This window comes from Trichomycterus rosablanca, chromosome 3 (assembly GCF_030014385.1).
Source record: "Trichomycterus rosablanca isolate fTriRos1 chromosome 3, fTriRos1.hap1, whole genome shotgun sequence".
Taxonomy (NCBI): Eukaryota; Metazoa; Chordata; class Actinopteri; order Siluriformes; family Trichomycteridae; genus Trichomycterus; species Trichomycterus rosablanca.
This window is the reverse complement of record NC_085990.1, coordinates 50035239-50061070: the sequence shown is the minus strand read 5'-3', so window position 1 is coordinate 50061070 and position 25832 is coordinate 50035239. Positions and strand designations below refer to the sequence as shown.

General features: G+C 41.2%; 1 protein-coding gene across 1 annotated transcript in view; it reads right to left on the bottom strand.

Moving 5' to 3' along the window:
* The window catches only part of LOC134310696 (cyclic nucleotide-gated cation channel beta-3), a 62304-nt gene extending 41594 nt beyond the window's left edge, over window positions 1-20710 (bottom strand). Inside the window, exons 1-4 of the mRNA XM_062992322.1 lie at window positions 20657-20710; window positions 19527-19669; window positions 17864-18027; window positions 17564-17711 (exon numbers count right to left, since the gene is read on the bottom strand). Coding sequence (XP_062848392.1) covers window positions 17564-17711; window positions 17864-18027; window positions 19527-19669; window positions 20657-20710 — 509 coding nt within the window. The remainder of the gene's footprint in view (window positions 1-17563; window positions 17712-17863; window positions 18028-19526; window positions 19670-20656) is intronic.
* Window positions 20711-25832: the final 5122 nt, after the last annotated feature.

Sequence of the window (25832 nt, the reverse complement as noted above, 5' to 3'; positions counted from 1 at the left end):
ATAAATGTACTCTATTTTTATTCATTCATTCATTCATTCATTCACTGTCTGCTTTTTTACCACCTCTTTATCCTATTCAGGGTTGCGGTGTGTTCAATTCACCAGGCGAAGGGCAGGAATCACCCTGGACAGGTTGCCAGTCCCTCACAGGGCAAACACAGTTAACCTGACTGTATGTTTTTGGACTGTGGGAGGAAATCGGAGCTCCCAGACGAAACCTGGGTTCGAATCCCAGGTGGAGCGGTCCAGGTCCTTTCTGTATAGAGTCCAAACACATACAGTCAGGTTAACTGAAGCTACTAAAATAGTCTACTAAAAGTCTTTCCTACATTTTGCTGGGTGAATTGTACCCACCGTGACCCTGAATAGGATAAGATGATGAATTTTGGCAGATTCCTATCTAGAAATAGCACCAATAATCGAGGCATACTGCTTATAAGTTTAAACAGGTTCCATGTGAGTATTTAATTCTCTGATACAGTAGATGTCATAGCCTGTCCGGGGGGTCGGTTTGGAAGGCTAAACACACTGTAGATTTTCAATAATGTATTTAATTACATGACATCATGTTCGTTTATGAGAGTAGCCTATTTCTGCATGTTGTAACGCTTCTTACCCTGGTATAATGTGCATTAAGCTGGTAAACATGAGCGCACATGCAAAACACGTGCAGATTTGCTCTGCACTCGCTGTCTGTCCTCATCGTTTTGTGAAAATACAATCATGTGCTGAACAGGTCATTTGATGAGGTGATCCTTGACCCGGTGCCACTGATCACAGGGGTGCACCGTGGGTGCGCTTGCTGTAGTGCTGGTGCTGTAAATGTGTACATACTTGCATGTTTTTACATCTGTTCCTGCCATAAAGCCAAATTTCCATCTCGGACCATGGGGAGCGTGCTCCGACTGTGCTTGCCTGGCACACACACACACACACTTACACACATTTCCTGCTCTTGTGCCCTGTTCCCGTGAGAGCCTGACTGTGTGCCAGCGCTGGGGGCAGGAAGTGCTTGGCTTCCCCCAGCGCTGCGCTCCGCCCTGCGTCCCCCCCTTGCATCCCCCTGGTTTAGAGACGGCCCCTGATGCACAAACCAGGAGAAGACGCTCACATTGTTTTTTAAAGGAAACCGGCTGCTTCGTCTGCACTTTTCTCTGTTTGTGTTGTACATTATATATTTCTCTATATGAATCTGTGCCATGTCCCTCCTTAATACTTTCCAGTCCGAGGGGCTTTCCACTTTCCGACAATTCTCATATAGTAGCTCTGGGCTGCTGGAAGGAAAAACATGTAACCTACTTTTTGCCATTTAGTACCACGGTAGAGGCAAAGGATCCTGAATCGACCTTTTATTTCATACAGTCAAATACACCGATCAGCCATAACATTAAAACCACCTCCTTGTTTCTACACTCACTGTTCATTTTATCAGCTCCACTTACCATATAGAAGCACTTTGTAGTTCTACAATTACTGACTGTAGTCCACCTGTTTTTGTACATACTTTTTAGCCTGCTTTCACCCTGTTCACCCTGTGTTAGTGTGTGTTGTGCTGGTATGAGTGGGTCAGAGACAGAGTTTTTAATTAGTTTATTAGTTAATTAATTAGTACTATAACATTAATGCTATTATTTATATTTTATTTTATTGTTTATGTGATCATTTCTAGATCGGCGGTATATCACTTGGTAGTTAATGTGCTTTACAAGACAAAAATAGCACAGATACAACAATTCTAATAATAAAATAGAATAAAAAGAAAATAATCAAAAATAACAAATGCCTGATTAAAATAAATAAATGAATAAATACAATGGGTGTGTTCGAAAACGTAGTGATCTCTCTACATAGACAACACTTTACATCATCCTACGCGCGCTCCGGGAAGTGGGCTGTTCGAAATCCTAGATGCCTTAATGTGCTCACTAGTAAGGTATCTTAACATTTCAACGCTATTTTGACTCAGGAACGATGCTGCCTTAGCGGTGAAGGCAAACCCAGCATTCAATGCGGCACAACTTTTCACAGAAAAATAAAAAACATAATAAATAAATTATTATTGATCTTTAATTTGTATAAACTTGTACAAGTGTATTTATTTGCAAATTCGGGCTTGTCAGTGAATTTAACCGTTTTCGGTACACGAAGGGAGATGTTAGTTGACATGCTAGCATGTTGTGCCACCCCATCCCATTGGTTTGAATGGCATGATGCTAACTGTGTTAGCTTAGTAAGCGAAAACTGATGTTATCGCTGTCTAAGTAGTGCGTTCGAATAATCTGCCTTATAAGTCAATGACTTATTAGAATCCTCTCTACTGAGGCAGCTGCCTATGTAGGCAGTAAGACAGCAAGGCAGCTCACTAGGTTTTCGAACACACCCACTATACGTCAGCATGTCTCAGTGTTGGCAGAAAACATTTTACTGGACTTAAACATTTTACTTTAACATGTTCTATTTCCTCTAATCGTGTTATTATAAGGGGTTTAACCCCATACACAATAAAATACCTTTGTGATCTGGTGTCACTAGAAACACACCAAACAGGGCATCAGTTTATCTCATCACACACTTACAGTACATATTTACATCTAGGGGAAAATTAGAGCAGCCAGTCCATCTACTGTATTTTTCAGACGGTAGGAAAATATTTCTGCATGTTCTCAAGGGGAAAAACTTCTCACAGACAGTTATGGAAGATAATGATCGAACCAGCATCACCATGACCCATTTTACTATTTAACATCCACTAGCTGTGCCTCTTTGACTTTAATTTTACATTATTTTGATTTACATTAACAAAATAACAGTAATTAAGTAATTGAGAATGCCTAAAGCCTGATTTGACCGTATCATGGTGGACTGATGCCTTAAAAATTTACATTTTCAGCATTTAGCGGACGCTTTTATCCAAAGCGACTTACAGTATACAGTTTTTAAGCACTGCGATGGACTGGCGCCCCGTCCAGGGTGTTACTGTGAGCCTTGCGCCCATTGAAAAGCTGGGGATAGGCTCCAGCAAACCCCCCCGCGACCCTAATTGGATAAGCGGTTAAGAAAGTGAGTGAGTTTTTAAGCAATTGAGGGTTAAGGGCTTTGCTCAAGGGCCCAACAGTGGCAACCTGGCAGTGGAGGGGTTTGAACCAGCAACCTTATGATTACTAATCCAGTACCTTAACCGGTAGGCTACAACTGCCCTAAAACTTCCTTCCATGTTCATGTTTCCACCTGTGTGGGACCATATCATAAACATTAATTTTGAGAGAGTGCCAAACCAACCCTGAGACACGTAACCTCCCTCTAAGCTTTGCATTATTCAGCTGTTGCTAATGAACATAATTTCTACGACCGTTTTGTATTTTCTATCTCACTGTGTGTCCGGTGGAGAGCGTAACCCTGCGCTGCACCACTGATCTGTATATTTTGTGGTGTGTCTAGACTTTTTAAGCTGAGGAATTTATAAACCTCGAGGATCTGCTTTCAGGATGTGAACAATGGTGGAATGTTCATCTGTCATGCAGTAAGACTGATCCTGACCGCAGATCTGGTGTCAATAACCACTATTTTAAACTTTGTCTTGATGACATATGGTTTGTTTCAGGCTATCTGATAAAACACATGCTACGTGCAGTTGATGCTATAATTCTAGGTTAAAAGATTAACATCATGTAGTGTTTTGGTTGCCTGCTACTTGTATAAATGTTGACATTTACCTGTTCTTTTGTACTTGATATACTTTAAATATTAAATAAGTCGTGATACCATGCGTGCCAGTCATAATCTGGTCACAACACTACAGGATTTGAACTCTAGATATGCTAGATATTTTTAATATTAAAGTTTCTACACTCACTGTCCATTTTATCAGCCCCACTTACCATATAGAAGCACTTTGTAGTTCTACAATTACTGACTGTAGTCCATCTGATTCCATGGTGGTGGTGTGTTAGTGTGTGTTGTGCTGGTATGTGAGTGGATCAGACACAGCAGCGCTGCTGGAGTTTTTAAACACCTCACTGTCACTGCTGGACTGAGAATAGTCCACCAACCAAAATTATCCAGCCAACAGCGTCCTCTGACCCCTGGTGAAGGTCTAGAAGATGACCAACTCAAACAGCAGCAGTAGATGAGCGATCGTCTCTGACTTTACATCTACAAGGTGGACCAACTAGGTAGGAGTGTCTAATAGAGTGGACAGTGAGTGGACACGGTATTTAAAAACTCCAGCAGCGCTGCTGTGTCTGATCCACTCATACCAGCACAACACACACTAACACACCACCACCATGTCAGTGTCACTGCAGTGCTGAGGATGATCCACCACCTAAATAATACCTGCTCTGTGGTGGTCCTGTGGGGGTCCTGACCATTGAAGAACAGGGTGAAAGCAGGCTAAAAAAGGTATGTAGAGAAACAGATGGACTACAGTCAGTAATTGTAGAACTACAAAGTGCTTTTATATGGTAAGTGGAGCTGATAAAATGGATCAGTGTATATTTATTTTATTAAGGAAATAGTACCTAGTAAATAGTGCCTAGCAGGAAGGCGTTGTCCCACAAATCCTCCAGAAACATGCCAGTAGAATGAATACATGCCAGTAAATACTAATATTTGTGTAGTGGTATGATGTCCAGTGGTAGTCTGTCATCCTGTCTATGGTGTGTTACTAAGATTAAGGCGTTTGTCCCACAAAACTCCAGGATCTCGGGTCCAATACTTAGCTCTCCTACCACTAAAAACATGCCAGTAGGTACTAGAATACTCACATTTTTCCTCTAGGTGATAGTAAGTGTGTGATTTCCAGTGGTAGGCTGGGATCCTGTCTATGGTGTGTTGCTGAGATAGAATGTGGTTCTGCACCTTGTAAGGCGTAAAGCGGCTATGGACATAAATAATAAATGTACAGGGACAAAATAACAGAAACAGCACATGAAACAGGAGAAAGGGTGAAGATGGAATTTAGGAAATATTCACACCTTTTGACTGTTTGTGCACTTTATTGTATCTGCTAAAATTTTAAATGATTTATTTGCCATTTTCAAATGGCAATCTAGAATCTAGAATGGTAGAGACGGCCAGCTCATGCAAATTTAAAGGTACTACACGACTTTCAAAGTGTCCAGATTGCTGTACTGTTCACACTACACAAATTCTTGTAATTTGGACTCTTTGGCAGGTCCAGATATGTAGCATGCTAGAAATTTTTTATATTAAGGAAGCACTTGAGCAATTAGAGCAACTAAGCAATTGAGAGTTAAGGGTCTTGCTCAAGGGCCCAACAGTGGCAACCTGGCAGTGGTGGGGCTTGAACCAGTGACCTTTCCATTACCAGTTCAGTACCTTAACCACTAGGCTACAACTGCCCCTTTCTGAATCCATTGTATATTGGATTAACCACTTACCTAATTAATGTTAATTAATTACTTGCACAGTAACTCCAAGATCTTTCTCCTCCATCTTTTACTCTGTACTTGACTTTATATTACATACTACATTCACACATACAGTGTATAACAAAAGTGAGTACACCCCTCACATTTCTGCAAATATTTCATTATATCTTTTCATGGGACAACACTATAGACATGAAACTTGGATATAACTTAGAGTAGTCAGTGTACAACTTGTATAGCAGTGTAGATTTACTGTCTTCTGAAAATAACTCAACACACAGCCATTAATGTCTAAATAGCTGGCAACATAAGTGAGTACACCCCACAGTGAACATTGAATTGTGCCCAAAGTGTCAATATTTTGTGTGACCACCATTATTATCCAGCACTGCCTTAACCCTCCTGGGCATGGAATTCACCAGAGCTGCACAGGTTGCTACTGGAATCCTCTTCCACTCCTCCATGATGACATCACGGAGCTGGTGGATGTTAGACACCTTGAACTTCTCCACCTTCCACTTGAGGATGCGCCACAGGTGCTCAATTGGGTTTAGTCCATCACCTTTACCTTCAGCTTCCTCAGCAAGGCAGTTGTCATCTTGGAGGTTGTGTTTGGGGTCGTTATCCTGTTGGAAAACTGCCATGAGGCCCAGTTTTCAAAGGGAGGGGATCATGCTCTGTTTCAGAATGTCACAGTACATGTTGAAATTCATGTTTCCCTCAATGAACTGCAGCTCCCCAGTGCCAGCAACACTCATGCAGCCCAAGACCATGATGCTACCACCACCATGCTTGACTGTAGGCAAGATACAGTTGTCTTGGTACTTCTCACCAGGGCGCCGCCACACATGCTGGACACCATCTGAGCCAAACAAGTTTATCTTGGTCTCGTCAGACCACAGGGCATTCCAGTAATCCATGTTCTTGGACTGCTTGTCTTCAGCAAACTGTTTGCGGGCTTTCATGTGCGTCAGCTTCCTTCTGGGATGACGACCATGCAGACCGAGTTGATGCAGTGTGCGGCGTATGGTCTGAGCACTGACAGGCTGACCTCCCACGTCTTCAACCTCTGCAGCAATGCTGGCAGCACTCATGTGTCTATTTTTTAAAGCCAACCTCTGGATATGACGCCGAACACGTGGACTCAACTTCTTTGGTCGACCCTGGCGAAGCCTGTTCCGAGTGGAACCTGTCCTGGAAAACCGCTGTATGACCTTGGCCACCATGCTGTAGCTCAGTTTCAGGGTGTTAGCAATCTTCTTATAGCCCAGGCCATCTTTGTGGAGAGCAACAATTCTATTTCTCACATCCTCAGAGAGTTCTTTGCCATGAGGTGCCATGTTGAATATCCAGTGGCCAGTATGAGAGAATTGTACCCAAAATACCAAATTTAACAGCCCTGCTCCCCATTTACACCTGGGACCTTGACATATGACACCAGGGAGGGACAACGACACATTTGGGCACAATTTGGACATGTTCACTGTGGGGTGTACTCACTTATGTTGCCAGCTATTTAGACATTAATGGCTGTGTGTTGAGTTATTTTCAGAAGACAGTAAATCTACACTGCTATACAAGCTGTACACTGACTACTCTAAGTTATATCCAAGTTTCATGTCTATAGTGTTGTCCCATGAAAAGATATAATGAAATATTTGCAGAAATGTGAGGGGTGTACTCACTTTTGTGATACACTGTATGTATATATATATATATAAATCAGGGCTAAAATCATGTATTGTGAATTTAGCCTGACTAAACATCTTCCTTAATCCTTTCAAGAACTAACAGAATGTGTTCAGAGTGAAAACACCTACGTACCACCACAAACTATACAGGACTTGTAAGATAGCATTACTACGTGGATTAAAACTGCCCTTGATATAAATACTGTGTGCTGTACAGCAACATAATTCCTGAGGATCTGGGTTATATCCTTGCCTCCGGTGACTGTCCGGTCATGTTCTTCTCATGTCCATGAAGGTTTCCTCTGATAACAGGGTACTCTGTTTTCATTTTACCTTTAAAAACATGCACAAAATATACGCCTACTTTAAACTGCCACTAGGGGTAAGTGATTGTACGAGGGATCTTCAAAATGTTTCTGCACTTTTATATATTGGTTAGAAGCTGTGGAGGTGGGAAGAGTAGTAATCGGTCGTGTCTGAGAGACTAAGAGAATTTATAGTCCGGATTTAGCAGCATCTGATTTCCACCTTTTTGGATGCTCAAAGAAGCTTTAAGAGGAAGAAGATTTTCATGTGATGATGATGTGAAAGAAGCGCTGCATCAGTGCCTAACGCTCAACCAAAAAGAGCGTGATGTAGAAAAGTGATGAAGAAGAACCCTCGTATGAGCGTGTGATGCCCTGAGATGGATTGATGTTCTATTTCTGCTTTGTGTCTAGAGCTTCTGGGTTGTATCAGCCCTACTACGGCCTTGATCAGGATGAAAATGCTGATTTTCCATGAAAGGTTTACATTTATGTAAGGACGTTGCTGGGGCAGTCGATAGCTTTTCACTGTCAGTATGCCATTGCTAAGATCCGAACTTAACCTTTGTAGTCACAAACCTTTGATCGGTAGCCACGTGGCTGCTAGCATGCCGGCGCTGGTGATGAGTGACTGAAAAGCTGAAAGCCAAAAAAAAAGCAGATATTGTTTCTTTAACCGTTTTATCTTATGTAGAAAGTCAGGTTAGCCTCGTTCTAACGTAAATAATAGATTTTTGTTCTCCCACACGTCACAATCAAGCTGCACATCTGTAACGTATCCATCACTGTTTGATGGTCAGACAGGTGACTTTAAACAGACCCCAGACACAAACGCCTGGACCTTTGAACAATGAAAAATCCAGACTTTTATGGATTACTGTTCTTTTTTAAATCGATTCTCGCACAATGGAAAAGAGGATTAACCATGAATAAAAGCAATAGTCTGTCTTGCTGTGGAAATATCAACAGGATACCTAGAACTGTGAAGCGTCTGTGTCCTGAGTGACTCACCGCGGCAGTAAATCCCCTTCCCCGATGCCTGCAGGTTACCGGGGGCTAAAGTTTATTAAGGATGAGCCATAAATGCTACACCAGCTGCACTGGAAAATATACAGTCAGACAAAGGAGCTGGTCTGAAGCTATAGAAGAAGACAAAGTCCAAACCAGGACGGGATCAGACCGGTCCTGGTGTTCTGCACTCGTCGTCTGGCTTCTAGGTCAAGAAGAGAAAATATAAACATCTGGAGCAGTCAGTCACCCCCAAGCAAAACAAATGAACACATTGTGTTTGACAGAACTGGGTCCTGCGTAATGCCTGATTTAAATTAAGCCCAATTATAGACTTAATGAGTACTCTTTTTTCTCAGCGTCAGCACTTTCAGGTACATTTTATGTAAATGTGTTCTTACGACTCCACTGTATCCATGAAAAACTGTTCAGTACCAAAAACTATTTTATATTATGCTGGAAGTTCCTTTAAAATGTACATATATTTTTCTTCCAGTTGATACATGACTCACTCACTTTCTTAACTGCTTATCCAATCCGGGGGGGGGGGGGGGGGGGGTTCAATGGGCACAAGGCACACAGTAGCAATTCAGTGTCTTCAATTAACCTGACTGCATATTTTTGGACTGTTAGAGGAAACCGGAGCTCCAAGAGGAAACCCACACAGACATGGGGAGAACATGCATGCAAACTCCACACAGAAAGGACCCGGACCACCCTGCCTGGGGATCGAACCCAGGACCTTCTTGCTGTGAGGTGACAGTGCTACCCACTTAGCCACCATGCCACCCCAGTTGATACATGACATGTTACATTTACATATACGCTTACATTGACGCTTTATCCAAAGCAACTTACAGTACTGTGACAGTATACAGTCTGAGCAATTGAGGGTTAAGGGCCTTGTTTGAGGGCCCAACAGTGGCAACCTAACAGTGGTGGGGTTTGAACCAGCGATCTTCGTATTATTAGTCCAGTACCTTAACTGCTAGGCTACAAATTCACAAATTGTATTGTCAAATAAACATTTCTTTTCCTCCAATTTTCTCCACTAATCTAGTCGTATCCAATTACCCTGATTGTGTTACGCTTCTCCTCTACTGATACAACCCTCCACTTCTGACTGAGGAGCTTTGCAACTGACACGCCCCCCGACACCGTGTGCAGTACAGACTGCATTTTTGTACCTGCACGAGGCGAGTTCAAATGCAGACCAACCTTGTGCACGGAGAGCCACACCCTGATCAACATTATTCCTCTACTCTGCGGCGGCGCCATCAATCAGCCAGCAGAGGTCGTAATTGCACCAGTTATAAGGAACCCTGGTCCGACTTGTCCCACCCTGTGAACAACAGGCCAATCGTTGTTCATGCAGACACCCAGCCCAGCCGGATGGCAGAGCTGAGACTCGATACAATGTCTTCGAAATCCCAGCTCTGGTGTGCTAGGGTGTTTTACCGCTGTGCCACCTGAGCGGCTTCGTCCTTGAATTTTTAAGTGACCCAGGCAACACAGACAATGCATCTTACTCTCTGTACAATCTGCTCCCATTGCGGTTTTTATCCAGATGTAACATAAAGCCTCCTATTTTTCTCTGTGTTCCATTTTTTCCGGCTCGCGACCCGACCCAGGGTTTGAAAAACCCTGATTTAGGTGGCGTACTGGTCAAATGTGCTAGTCCACCATTGCAGAGACCCGGGTTTGAGTCTAAATGACCCAAAGCAACACTGCCTAAAAGTAAGAAAATGTATGTTTTTGAGCTGCCCAGTGAAAATCCTGATTTTTTATGCGTTTCGTCCCAAATGTCCTCCCATAATCGTATCCAATTGTCTGATCGCCGACCAAGGACGGCCATGACTAACACACGCCCCGTCCGACACGTGTGCAGTAGCTGACCGCTTCTTTTCACCTGCACTGCGAGTTTATGGAGATCCGTATCGCACACAGTGAGTCATGCACTGATGTCTATTATTCCCCGTCGTTTGCAGACAAAATGGAGGTCTATAATTATAGCATTCATGAGGAGTCTGCTCTGCCCTCCCTCTCCTTGGACAAGCCAATAATTGTCTGTATAGATGCCCAGCTGGCCAATAGCAGAGCTGAGATTCGAAATCACAAGATTGAGATGTTAGTACTGGTGGGCCTTAGGGTTCTGATTATAACCCCTGTCTTTTCAAGATAAGTTAAATCAAACATGCACATCCATTTGTTTTTACTTTCCTGAACTGCTCTTTCTCAGACAGTTTTTACCTTTAACCTACATGGAACCGACTCTGAATGAGAGCACCAGTTGTTTGGATGGATCAGTTTTGTAGGCTGCCAGTATTGAAATAAATATGATTATTTTGTACAGTTTTGTACAACTAGAGCACACACGTGCATTCAGACCCAATGTGGAGTTTGACGTATCATTTAGATTTAGTTATGATAGATGTAATCATATTTTTGACGCTTATTTTTCGGTTCAAGCCTTTTTGGCAGTGAGCAACAAATCCTCAAAACCAGCTGCTAAAACTGAGCTCCAAATCCATCACAGCTGGTAAGGAAATTGAATTAATTTAGATTTCTTTCTCACCACTTTTCTTTCAGTAAACAGTAACAACAATGTACAAAACATGTCACGTGGTGCTTCATTGTGGGGATTTAAAAGAAGGTAATTACAAGCTGTTGTTATTTCACTGCATGTCCAAGGGTTTAGATGCTGCACAAAGCAGCGCTTAATGAAAAATATATACTTAGAGCTTTTATTTCTTACATACACCAATCCACCATAACATTAAAACCATGTTTCTACACTCACTGTCCATTTTATCAGCTTCATTCACCTATCATTAGGTGGTGGATAATTCTCAGCACTGCAGTGACACTGACATGGTGGTGGTGTGTTAGTGTGTGTTGTGCTGGTATGAGTGGATCAGACACAGCAGCGCTGCTGGAGTTTTTAAACACCTCACTAACACACCACCACCATGTCAGTGTCACTGCAGTGCTGAGAATGATTCACCACCTAAATAATACCTGCTCTGTAGTGGTCCTGGGAGAGTCCTGATCATTGAAGAACAGCATAAAAAGGGGGCTAACAAAGCATGTAGAGAAACAGATGGACTACAGTCAGTAATTGTAGAACTACAAAGTGCTTCTATATGGTAAGTGGAGCTGATAAAATGGACAGTGAGTGTAGAAACAAGGAGGTGGTTTTAATGTTATGGTTGATCGATGTATATACTAATTCTTAATTTGATGCATGCCACACTTTTCAAAAATGTTGGGACAGAGGCAGTGTAAGAGGATTTTGTGGAATGATTTCCCCAGGTGAGACTGTCATGATTAGGAATAAAAGGTTTACGAGCAAGGGTTAAGAAAGTACACAGATCTTATTTTATGTCCTCATTTTTCCTGCCTCCAACTCATTCACTTTAAGGTTTTCCCATTCTCATAAGACGTGTTAATCACTTCACCTTCCAGTTATTTAATTGTTGTGGCTGATCTGTGTTTATACAGACAATACGGTTAATAAATTACATAACTTTCATTCGTTAAACTTGATCTTGTTGTTGTGTGTAGTATCATTTACATATTAAATTAGATTAGATTTGATTCAACTTGTCATTGTGCAGAGTACAAGTACAGAGCCAACGAAATGCAGTAGCATCTAACCAGAAGTGCAAGGTAGAGATTATTTAAATATAATACAGTTAAAGTACAGTAGTGACCAGATAAGGAAAATGGAGAGACATAAATTAAGAACAGTAGACAGATAATGATTGTCCAGTGTATAGACTACTATATAGTGTGGTAAGCGTATAGACTACTATACACTTACCACTCCGATGCAGATGATACTCAGCTCATTCTGTCAGTTCCTCCTTTAGACATACAAGTCTCAGCTCGCATCTCAGCATGTCTGCGAGATATCTCACAATGGATGTCAGCTCATCATCTAAAACTCAATCCCAGCAAGACTTAGCTGGAGATCAATCTCCAACCCAGGATCTAGTCATCTCTCTTGATGACTCCCAGATCAGACCATCTGATAATGTAAGAAGCCTTGGTGTTGTCCTGGATAGCCAGCTGACCTTCTCTCCTCATGTAGCAAACATGACAAGAGCATGTCAGTTCCTCCTGTACAACATCAGGAAGATTCGACCATTTCTCTCCATGGAAGCTACTGGTCCAGTCACTTGTAATCTCACAGCTGGACTACTACAACTCCCTCCTGGCAGGTGCTCCCATGTCCACTATCAAACACTTGCAGCTCATCCAAAATGCAGCTGCTCATCTGGTTTTTAACCAACCTAAACACTGCCACATCACCCCACTGCTGCGTTCTCTTCACTGGCTTCCTGTAGCTGCCCACATTCAGTTTAAAACACTGATGCTCGCCTACAAAGCCAAAAATGGACCAGTCCCAAACTACCTTCGTTGTCTAATCAAACCCCGCTCTGTACCACGCAACCTCCGAGCCACTAGTCTCGCTCGACTTGATCCTCCACCCAGAACTCGAGGAAGACAAGCATCAAGGCTCTTCTCTGTACTGGCACCCAAGTGGTGGAACAAACTTCCCTTGTCTGTCTGAACATCTGAGTCTCTCACTGTCTTCAAAAGACGATTAAAAACCTTCATCACCTCTTTACTAAGCACTTAAGATGACTTGTACTTACTTACTAACGTTCTTATTCATTTCTTGAAAAAAAACCCCACTTTGGTTCTATCAGGGTTTCCTGCAGATTTGTGTTCTTGGACTGTTGTCTACTTAAACTAGAGTAAGGTAATGTTTACTATGGAAGCACTTCTGTAAGTCGCTCTGGATAAGAGCGTTTGTTAAATGCTGTAAATGTAAATGTAGACTAGTATATAATTACAGAGTTATGAAAGGTGGCTACAGTGGCTAAATGAATGAGAATAAATAGACTATATAAGTATAGCAGATATTATACAATATATACATTATTGTTGTGCTGGTGTGATTATAATTACTAAAAAATTATAAATAATTAATAATAATATAATAATAGTATAAATAATAATAAATAATTACTTTCTGATTCTACCTTCCCAAATGTTTTTGAAATAGGCATAGACTTATTTTCCAGCCCATGTTCTATCCAGTCCTGTTGTCCACTCCCACTCCTGAAGCAGGATGTCGATGTGCATTTCTGAACTTTCTACTGAACTTTTAACTGACAGTAAGGACAGATATAAGCAAGAAAAGTACAAGTAGAATAGTAAATTTGCCTGCTCTTATGTTCTCGCCACTGGTTATCTTCTTGAAATATATCCAGATGTGACAGACATATCAAACCCTCTCTATGATGAACATAGGCAGTATGTTATCTTGCAGTTGAGGGAAAGCATGTGTAATGCTTAAGATATAAAGATGGATGCCTTTCCAGTGCTGACTCAAAAACTAGAACTAGGACAAACAGAAAGCAATGAAAGCTGGTGTTCTAGCTTTGGTTTTTAGTGTTTTTGCTATGAAGTGCGAGAAAACAGCATAAACGAGGAAGTACATTATTATCCTGTTGCACAACAAAGCTTTTGTTTGTGGTAATTTATGTAATTCTGAAGCACCATCACTGTTATTACTGGTATCACTCTGTCCATCATGTTGAGCTTTACAACGTTAAACATGTTCAAATGCAAACTACAACCACGTTTCTGCTGGAACCAAGCTGCAATAAAGCATTTTGGAGTATTTCTGAAATCTGTAAGTTTGCATGTTCTCCCCGTGTCTGTGTGGGTTTCCTCCGGGTGCTCTGGTTTCCTTCCACAGTCCAAAGACATGCAGTCATGGTAATTAGGAGATATGAAATTGCCTTAGGTGTGGCTGTGTGTCAAGTGAAGTTAATTTTATTTGTATAGCGCTTTTTACAATGGACATTGTCTCAAAGCAACTTTACAGACTCCAGGACCAACAGACCAAAAAACCCTGTTGAGCCAGCCGAGGGCGACAGTGACAAGGAAAAACTCCCTTAAAATTACAAAAAGAAACCTTGAGAGGAACCAGACTCAGCAGGGACCTCCGTCCTCCTTGGGTGGCCTGAAGGATAATTTAAATGAATATAATTTACACACATACATACACACAATTAAATTAGACTAAAAAGTTATAACTAGAGTTCTTCATTATTCAGTCCAGTCTGTAATAATTAGGAGTGCCGGAGTCTTATGCTGCTCTTTGCAGAACTGACATTTAACTCTTAACGATTTCACATTTTAACTACATTTTCTGTTTTACCCCAGATGGTTCTAATAGAAACCTGTTTACCCACCCGAGGTTGTCGAGACTGCTGGAACCTGGCGTGTTGGCACCAAAAATGTGAAATCGTTATGAGTAAAATGTCAGTTTCACAGAGAGTAGCATTAGACTCTGGCACCCCTAATTATTACAGCGTAACTAAAAAGGAGAGCGAGCAGGTAACACAGTCATGAAGGCTTTCACAGGACATCAGTGCCCATCTCCCCCACCATCATCAAACCTGAGTGATTAGACAAGAGAGGCAGAACGACAGCAACCCAACATCCCTGATCACCATAAGTTTCTATGACCAAGAACCCTTTGTCTATATACGGGGTGGGCAGCTCCGGTCCTAGAGGTCAGAGATCAGGCGCAGCCAGAAGCCAACACGCAGCGCCAGCAGTCTGACAAACATGAGACCAAACTGCCCAGACCTCCAGGACCGGAGACTAATCAAAATGCCCTGTGATGGACTGGTTGTTGACCACAACCGTGACAAGGATGAAGCGGTAGTAAAACAGGCAATGAATGAATGAATAAATAAATGTATTTCTGCATTAATAACTTTTAATAATAGACAGTCACATGATAAAACACACACACACACGTGTCATGTTTTTGTGCACACTGATTAGTTAGTTGCAGACCAGGTTAAATAAGAGCACTTTAACAGTGGTAGCCCAGGATTAGTAACTGGAAGGTCACTGGTTCAAGCCCCACATCTGCCAGGTTGCCACTGTTGGGCCCTTGAGCAAGCAAGGCCCTTAATTCTCAATTGTTTGCAATGTATACAGTCTCAATTGTAAGTCGCTTTGGATAAAATGTAAATGTAAACAATTCCTCTAAAAACAGGAAATATTTACATTTTACATTCAGCAGACTCTATCCAAAGCGACTTACAATACTATGACAGTACACTGTCTAAGCAATTGGGGTTTAGGGCCTTGCTTAAGGGCCCAACAGTGGCAACCTGGCAGTGGTGGGGCTTGAACCAACAACCTTTTGATTACTAGTCCAGTTCCTTAACCGCTAGGCTTCAACTGCCTTAGCAGACACTTTTATCCAAAGCAACTTACAGGTGTGACAGTATACAATCTAAGCAATTGAGGGTTAAGGGCCTTGCTCAAGGGCCCAACAGTGGTGGGGCTTAAACCGGCAACCTTCTGATTACTAGTCCAGTACCTTAACCACTAGGCTACAGCTGCTACAGCAATATGAAGAATGATTAATAAGGTGAGAACTTTGCAATATGAGTCTGGAGTAAATACACCTGGATTAATACACTTTGTCAGCTAGGTTTATGAGTTTAGCTTTGCAGATGATGCAGCTTATTCATTCTAAAGCTCACAGTCTTGGCAATATCTAAAACAATTCACGTCTCAATATTTTGCGTAACTTGTGAGAGTTTCAGAAAGACTGTGTGAGCTGAATGGTAAATCTCATCGTTCCAAGTTCCATTCAGCTGGAACCGTGATTTACTGTAACTATCTCAGAGGCATGAATATTAAACACATGGACCTGTCAGAGACAGAGAGGGATGGGTGAGAAAGAAAGAGAAAAGATCCATCCTGAGAGAGAGGGGTCATCAGGGGACAGACACATCTCATGTCATTTTTCTCAGTGCTAAGAAAAATCGGTGATGACTGTTCCAGTACCGTGAATAAAGACAGCCGTCAGTCAGTGAAAGGTGTTGCAATTGTTTCCTTTTGCCCCATGAGACAATGAAATCACTACCAGTTACTTCTGAGTCTGTCAGTGCTGGTGTTCATTTGCTGGGTAAATCAAACCGTACGTATTCTGGCTGAAACAGGCGACCAAGAGAATAGAGCTCAGAGTAAATGTGTAAATGTATCTTCCCACTTGTACTTTTGTTCTGGACCTGATCATGTTCAGAGTCTGAGTTCAACATGAAGTGTACCTCAGGACGGACCCGAGCTTACCTAAAATGTACTGATACACAGTCAATTCAAGTCAAATTTATTTGTTTAGAGGTTTTACAATAGACATTGTCTCAAAGCTTAACAGAATCCAGGACTGACGGACCAAAATCCCCTGTTGAGCAAGCAATGTAGACATCCTTCTTCTTACACCTAAAAAAATTCTAAAATCCTAAATCCTTCATTTTATCTGACCTTTGTAAAAGGTTTCAGTCAAAGTTCCAGTTTAGCAAACCTCAGCTGCTTAGATGTTTGTGTATATACTGTATGTACAGTCATGTGCATCTTGTCTTTTTGAACATATTTAAACAAATAGACATTTGAGCTTCATTTGAACAGTACTGAGAGAAGGAGCATATAATCATTAAACAAATAAAACTGAAAAAATTACTTTTAAACTTTGTAAAATGTAATGAACAAAAATGGAAATTGATTGTGAGGAAAAAGTTAGGACACCCTATGACCTATAGCTGGTATTTCCCTCTTTGGCTGAAATAACCTCAATTAGACGTTTCCTTTAACCATCTACCGTCTCTGACATCGACTGGGTGAAAGTTTTTCCCACTCCTCCATGCAGAATTTCTTCAGCTGTGTGAGGTTTGAGGGGTTTCTTGCATGCACAGCCCGTTTCAAATCACCCCACAGCATCTCAGTAGGATTAAGATCCGGGCTGTTCAGTGAGGCTGGGGTCAGGGCTCTTTGCAGGACACTGGAGCTTCTTTAAACCGAGCTTTTCTTCATGTCTTGCTTTGTGAACAGGGGCACAGTCATGCTGGAACAGGAAAGGTCCTTCCCTAAACTGTTGCTTAAAATCCTTTATATAATTGATTTTATAAACCTGTTAGCAACTGTTGTGGCCGAAACACATGAATAAAAAAAAAAAAAAATAATAAAAAAAAAAAAAAAAACACTTTTGTCCATATAGTGTAGCTCTCTATTTTGTTCTAATGTAAATATAAATCATTCTTGGCCAGCCCATGCTTTGGGCTACCTGCGGTAGCGCTCCTTCTTACACAGGGCGTGGAGGAGTCTGGTGCTGAAGGAGCTTGTTGGGACCCCTACAGACTTGTGTAGTGGATGTGCGGTGTTGTCCAAGATGGATGAGAGCTTGGCTATCATCCTTCTTTCTCCCACCTCCTCTACAGATTCGAGAGGACAGTTCAAGACAAAGCTCGCTTTGTTGATCAGCTTGTTCAGTCTTTTCCTGTCTCTCTCCCCAGCACACCACTGCATAAAAAATGGCTGATGCTACCACAGTGTCATAAAATGATCTAAGCAGTGGTCGGCACACTCCAAAGGACCTCAGTCTCCTTAGTCTCCTTTCTATATAGAACATCCGAGTTGCTAGACCAGTCCAGTCTGTTATTGAGATGAACACCCAGGTATTTGTACTCCTTCACTATCTCAACATCCAAACCCTGGATGCTCACAGGTCTGGTGTAATGCAACCATTTTCTGGAATCGATCACCAATTCTTTAGTAAATGTTCCATGAAATGGCGAGAAGAAAGAACATAGAGAAAAAAGTTTCCATTGTATGAGAAACCCAATCATTTCAAATCATTTTCACCCAGTATGAGGTGAAATCTGACTGATATTTGCATGCAAGGATGATAACAGATAACGTTCCTATTAATGTTGTCCTGCTAAGAGATGCAGTGGTGCAACTCCTGAAATAACAGAGAACAGATTCATTATCCCATTATCTGTGTAATACGCTGCGTGTCTGTGTGGTGCTTTTGGGGAGGATCTGGGTGCTTTGAGATGTTTGGGAACAATGAACAAGTAAAATAAACAAGAATTAATTTTAAAGATTATATAATACATTATATTAAGTAAAAATGGTTGTTAGAGTAATAACTGAAGGATGACTTTGTAGTGTATGTGCTCTATATTCCATAAAATCAATCCTGTTTAGAATTTGAAATGAATGTTTTACATAAAAGACAAATATTTGAGTTACTGGGTGAAAAGTCAGATCTCTTGAATGTTAATCTCATGTAATCTTCCTGAACAATGCTGTGGACCTGAACACTAAACACTATGCAAACACATGAAGGGTGATTGATTGCTCTGACCTTCATTCAGTACACACACACACGCACGCACACACACACACACACACACACACACACACACACACACACACACACACACACACACACACACACACACACACACACACACACACACACACTGATATGGATGAGCTCTCTTGAGCCTGACTTGTTTACTCTGGGTCTGTTGGGTGTGGATAGTGAAGGGTGTAAAAGTAAACATCTTACCCAGAAGCATGTTAGGCAGCTTCAAAACTCTTTGATGAAGATGGTCATCATGGCTACTTTTGAAAATATGTGTGGAAAATATATGAATTTATTATTGCACTGATGGAAGAGCTGAAAGAGTTTCTTATTGACTTTATCAGAAATAAAAATAATTTTATCATTTATGAGATATAGAACCAATTTCCAATGTATCAGTGATATCGTCAGTGTACTCTTAAATACACATAGCTGCCAGTTTGCCAGATATACAGTATATGGACAAGTACTGGGACACCACTTCTAGTTATTGAATTCATGTATTTCAGCCTTAACAGTTGCTAACAGGTGTAATAAATCAGTCAAATAAGATACAGTAGTGAACCATGACTCCTAAAGCTTGGGGCTTGAACCCATAAAGCTCTGCAGAGTCCAAACCTCTGGCATTAACATCAGCACAAAAAACTGTCCAGGTATTGAGTTCCAGTGGTTCCTAAACACTTGCACTTATTCGCTTTCTGTATATAGGCTAAGGCTGCCTCTACGGAACCGACACAAGCCTCGTGATCATGAATCTGTCCCTCTGCTGCCTCCATCCTTTCTGTGACATTGTAATGTTGTTTGCAAATGCTGGAATGACTGTTCAAATTTGTCATTGATCGTTTGCAGTATTCTGTTAGATATCTTCTCCCACATCAGTGGTAGATCCTCATCACTCGCTTCTTGATTAGCCACGTCGCTAGCAGAGTTATCCGCAGCTAAGGCTAACTGTTGAGAGTTTTTCGGTTGCTTCGAGGTTTTTGGTGGCATTTCGATTTCTCGATGAAACAAATTAGGCTGCGGGTAATCAGATTTACATTAAACTGAACATGTATCAAAAATTAAAGTAAGAGACGATGAAAATTGAAGTTAAAACTCTAGTGCGGAGAAGCTCCTGCAAAACACGTCTACTCCATGTGCTACTCTTTAGCGCCCCCTTCCACTTATCAATATAATTATTCACAAATGATCGTGGAATATATAGCAGAGATATTTTAGAGAGATACAGAGAGATAGAGATATTTTTCCTGTGTGGCTCAGCTTCATGCTTACAATAACTGTAAAGGATTTTGGTTTCACCTAAAAATTTGGTAAAATTGTGTCAATTGAATTGAAGTTGCACAAATTTCCTGAAGGTACTGACTCATCGTAGTCTGATCAACTTTATTCTCCGGTCCCTTTATTTTAAAGGCGCCTGTTCTTCCTATTTTTAATAAAATCTAAAAAACGTTTTTTGTTTTTACTTTTAGCTTGAAAACACAACACTGATTAAATCCTCATTGGAAAATTTGTTTCATTAAGAACATAAAGGTTAAGTGTTTTTTAATCCATTGGACGCTTTATCTATATCTTACATTTTTGAGTCTGGGAAATATTAGAATAATTGGTTTGAGACTCAGTTTCCTAAAAGTACTGAATCAATTTATTAAAATAAAAATGGTACTGTGGCGCCGGCGAGCAGGAAGGATAGCGTCAGGGCCGCGAGTGAGCTGCCCTTGGCAGTTCACTCAGTGGTTTAGGACATACACTCATTCACACATACATACATTCATACAACAGACAAACATATAAGCTACCTATCCAGCCCTCACCGCAGCCACCCAGGCTCCTTCACTGGGATACACGCCGACGGTAAGCCTGGATACCACGGCCGCAGGGCTTTCTGGGTAAAGCCCGTGCCGGCCCCTCCCACTGGCGACGCTACACAGCCCCCTCCCTAAAGGTCAACCGTCCCGGTGACCTACTCACCAGCGTCCACTGGGTGGCTCCATGTCCGGACCTCACCCCATTACACTGCCGAGCCGCTGTTTCCACCCCCTGCTGCACCTGGCTTTCCATGCCCCCGCAACAACCCCGGGGCCAGCGCACTCAGACAGATCGGGCATATTGGCCCACCGAACCACCCAGACATCACAATCCCACTTCTGACACCAATGTAGCGTTTCTACGGCGTCGAAGACGAAATGGGATGGGAAATCAGCTCTTTCAGTGACCATGTGGACAAACATCCATTCACACACATAGACATTCATACCACATATACATAGCCACACAGCTAATAACTGCACAGCCCAAAACCCAAAGCCATCTGCTGCATTACTCAGCACAGCCAACCCCATTCCCAGTGCTGAATAACACGGTCACGGTGGATCTTGTAACCATAGCCGCAAGTCCTTCTGGGTAAAGCTCCGCCCCCTTCTCAGCCACAGCAGCGGGTCGCTACAGTACTCTGAAACAGTTCACTTAATAAAAGATGTCTGATTTTTTTTCTACTTTATTTATGCATTTTCTCCCAATTTTAGCGTAATCAATTTGTCTTCCTCTGCTGGGGGATCCCCGATTTTTTGCAGTTGAGGTTGGTATATTGCTGCTCACGCCTCCTCCGCAGCCCTTAGCGGAACCCTTTTTCACCCATGCACTCTGCACAGGTGCCTCTCTATCTGCTAATCAGGGTCCTTACACAGCATTTGAAGACCCCACCCATATAGTCCGGCATCCCGCCCTAGCAGAAACGTGTCTGCTGCAGGCACTGCCAATTATGCCTGTTAGATGGTGCCCAGCCGACCGGTGTCAACGTCGAGTTTCGAACCGAGGAGTTCAGCATCTCGACACTGGTGTTCAGAATCTCGGCACTGGTGTTCAGAATCTCGGCACTGGTGTTCAGAATCTCGGCACTGGTGTGCTAGCGGAATATCCACCACCTGGACGCCCTGTTCTTCCGATTTTTAAGTAAAAATTGTTTTTACTCTTAGCTTATGAAAACAGAACAAAAATAAAATTCCCATTGCAAAATTAATTTGTTTCTTTAAGAACAAATGTTCCATTTTTTTTAATCCATTAATATATTAAATTGTTTTTACATATTAATGAAGCCTTTTGTGGTGTGATATCCTTGATAGCCATTTTAGTAAAGGATTGTGTGATTTGGGATATAGCCAGAGGTTCCCAAAACATACCAGCTTTCTGTATACAGTATATAAAAACTAAAAATGAAACAATGTGTGATGACTGATTCCTTTTATGGCGGAAAGTGCAAAGTGACACGAACCATTACATGCACTTACACACACATACACTTACACACAACACAATTCCAATACACACCTACTCAGTGACTATATCACTTGGATCTTTGCACAATATTCCATTTTTGCATCTTATTCTTAATCTTATTCTTATCTTATTCTATTCTTATTTAAGATCTCTGCTGCTATATAAACCTTACACTGCTAACTGTATTTCAGAATATGTTTTTACCTCACTTATCATTTACTCAGTGCCATTTACTGGTCAACACTGGTTTTTGCACTGTGTTGCACCCTGGTTATGGAGGATTGTTGTACAAGCCTCTTGAACTTGAACATTAACTATATCTGATGGATGATGAAGATGTCCATGTGAATTTGTCTTATTCTGTAAAGGAATTTTTGCTTAACTTTGTTTTTTGGTTCTGTATAGGGCGGCACGGTGGCTGGGTGGGTAGCACAGTCTTCTCACAGCAAGAAGGTCCTGGGTTCCATCCCCAGGTGGGGTGGTCCGGGTCCTTTCTGTGTGGAGTTTGCATGTTCTTCCCGTGTCTGTGTGGATTTCCTCTGGGAGCTCCGTTTCCCCCCCCCCCACAGTCCAAAGACAGGCAAGTGAGGTGAAATGGAGATACAAAATTGCCCATGACTGTGTTTGACAATAAACCTGTGAACTGATGAATCTTGTGTAACCAGCAATTATCTGTTCTGTCATAAATGTAACAAAAGTGTGTAAAACATGACGTTAAAATCCTAATAAATAAATAAATAAATAAATAAAATGGTTCTACATAAACACACACACATAGGTACACAAACTCATTTTTATATAATAAGCAAACACTCCAGATTTTCTCTCTTCTATCTGGAACTTGTTGCTCGAAATGTAGCAGCTATTTGGATCTGATCATCTGAAATATTCACTACTTTTATTTATTATTCAGTACTAGATGCCCACAGCAGCACAGAACTTAAATGTTTGCCTCATCTTGATCTACATGCCTCATGAATAAGATGAAGTGATGTGGTGAAAAACACCTCGCTTTACATGTCAGTTCTAAAAGTGATTCAGCTTTAAAATTACTCTCCTCAGATCAAGCTGCACCATCCACTGCATGATTATGATGTGGAGCGTCTTCGCCGTTCAGATGCTTCTGTCCTGTTTGTTTACTCACTGAAACTTCTTCTGTTTGTGGAGAAAAGTGTTAAAGAAATTTAATGGCTAGGTTGCGTCAAAGAAATTATTGCACAATGATAGAAAAGTATGATTGTTTATGATTGTTTAAGCGATGTTCCTTGTAAGTCAAATTTATTTATTTATTTATTAGGATTTTAACGTCATGTTTTACACTTTGGTTACATACATGACAGAAACAGTAGTTACTGGTTACACAAGATTCATCAGTTCAAGTTTTTAGTATCAAACACAGTCATGGACAATTTTATAATAATAATAATAATAATACATTTTATTTATATAGCGCTTTTCAAGATACTCAAAGACGCTTTACATAAGACAAATAATCAAAACAAATACGTACATACACCATACAAATCATAGTACAAAATCAAAATAGTACATCAACATCAAGAATAATTAAGATAAAAACAAAGAGAGCAGCATAAGACAGTTCATTAAAAATTAGCTAAATTATGAGAGAGAACAACAAATATAGAACAATTTCTTAAAATTAGACAGAAACAGGACAGATTTACATGCAATCAGGAAACTGAAAACTTTACAAGTTTTAGGATCTAGGACTTCACATTTCTGTCGTGATCTAAGTATAAAAACTATTAAAAAGAATAGCAAAAATAAAAGCATTTATTTTGTGTTGTTACAAGTTAAATGCCACTCTGAATAGATGAGTTTTGAGAAGTGACTTGAATTTGGACAGGTCAGGACAATCTCGTAGGTGTTTGGGGAGAGCATTCCATAAAGATGGAGCAGCTATGGAAAAGGCCCTGTCACCCCAGGTCCGGTGCTTGGTCCTAGAGGGTATGGACAGTAGGTTAGCCTCAGAAGAGCGAAGGCTACGGGAGGGAATGTGCTGATGGAGCAGGTCGGTGAGGTAGGATGGGGCCTGATTATGGAGAGCTTTGTGAGTGAATAGAAGAATTTTGAATTGAATGCGTTGAGCAACGGGAAGCCAATGAAGTTTTTGTAGAACAGGTGTAATATGATCACGGGAGCGAGTATGAGTAAGGAGGCGAGCAGCTGAATTCTGGATATACTGAAGTTTTTTTAGGATTTTGTTAGATGTACCATAAAGGATGCTATTGCAATAATCAATTCTGGATGTAATAAAAGCATGAATCAAGGTTTCGGCGGCAGAAAAGGAGAGTGATGGACGTAGACGTGCTATGTTTTTTAGATGAAAGAAAGCAGTTTTGGTGATGTGATTTACATGGCGGTCAAAAGAGAGGTTGCTATCAAAAATTACACCAAGATTTCGGATGTTAGAAGACGGAGACAAAGTGTCATTATCAATGGTAATTTGAAAATTTTTTGTGGTTTTTGCCAGGGTTGTAGGACCTACGATGATCATATCTGATTTTTCACAGTTTAATTTGAGGAAATTAGCTTTCATCCACAATTTCATTTCAGTGATGCAATTTGTCAGAGTGGAGTGAAGTTCAGTATTAATGGATTTGGAGGAGATGTAAAGCTGAATATCATCAGCATAGCAGTGGAAATGTAAACCATGCCGACGTATGATGTCACCAAGGGGGAGCATATAAAGAATAAACAAAAGGGGACCTAACACTGAGCCTTGGGGAACGCCTTGGGACAGTGGAGCAATGGCAGAACTACAATTGTTGATATTAACAAACTGTTGTCTGTTTATGAGATATGACCTTAACCACAAAAGGGCAGTACCAGTGATGTTGACAGAGGATTCAAGGCGGGACAGAAGAATGGAGTGATTAATGGTGTCAAAAGCTGCAGTAAGATCAAGGAGGACGAGAATATTAATTTGTCCAGAGTCTGAGGAAAGAAGAAGGTCATTTGTGACTTTGAGGAGGGCTGACTCAGTGCTGTGCTGGGGGCGGAAACCAGACTGAAATGATTCAAATAGATTATTGGAATTTAGGTGATCTTTGAGCTGTGAGGCAACAACACGTTCCAGTATTTTCGACAGAAATGGAAGATTGGAAATGGGCCGAAAGTTACTCATAATGTTAGAGTCAAGTCCAGGTTTTTTAAGTATGGGAGTAACAGCAGCCAATTTGAGTGATTGAGGGACTGAGCCAGAACTAAGAGAGGAATTGATTATCTCTGTGATAAGTGATGAGATAACTGGAAAACAACCCTTAACAAGTTTTGATGGAGCAGGATCCAAAACACAAGTGGAGCTTCGCATCCCTGTTAAGATCTCAGATAGGTCCAAAAGAGACACAGGTGAGAACTGAGACAGAGGCTGGGTAATAAATTGAGATGAGATAGGCGGAGAAACAGAGATGACAGGGGAAACTGTCAGAAAATTGTGGATATTCTCAACTTTTGTTTGAAAAAATGAGAGGTAAGAGTTACACTTGTCAACTGTAAAGGAATTGGTAGTATTGTCAATTGGTTTGAGAAGTTTATTTATTGTGGAAAAGAGAGTCTTAGGATTTGTTGATCCAGCATGTATGAGTTCGGAATAGTAAGTGGATCGGGCTGCCGTAAGAGCGTCTTTGTAATGTTGAAGATAATCAGAATAAATCTGATAATGTACTGTTAGACCGGTTTTCTTATAAAGTCTTTCAAGCTGGCGTTTACGGGATTTCATTTGGTGAAGCTCAATTGTGTACCATGGTGCGGAATGACTAAATGAAACAAATTTGGTTCTCAAAGGAGCCAGCTCATCAAGACATGAGGCGAGTATGTCATTATAGTAATCGACAAGGTCAGATGAATTACTAGACAGTACAGGACAGACAGACATCTTTTTAAC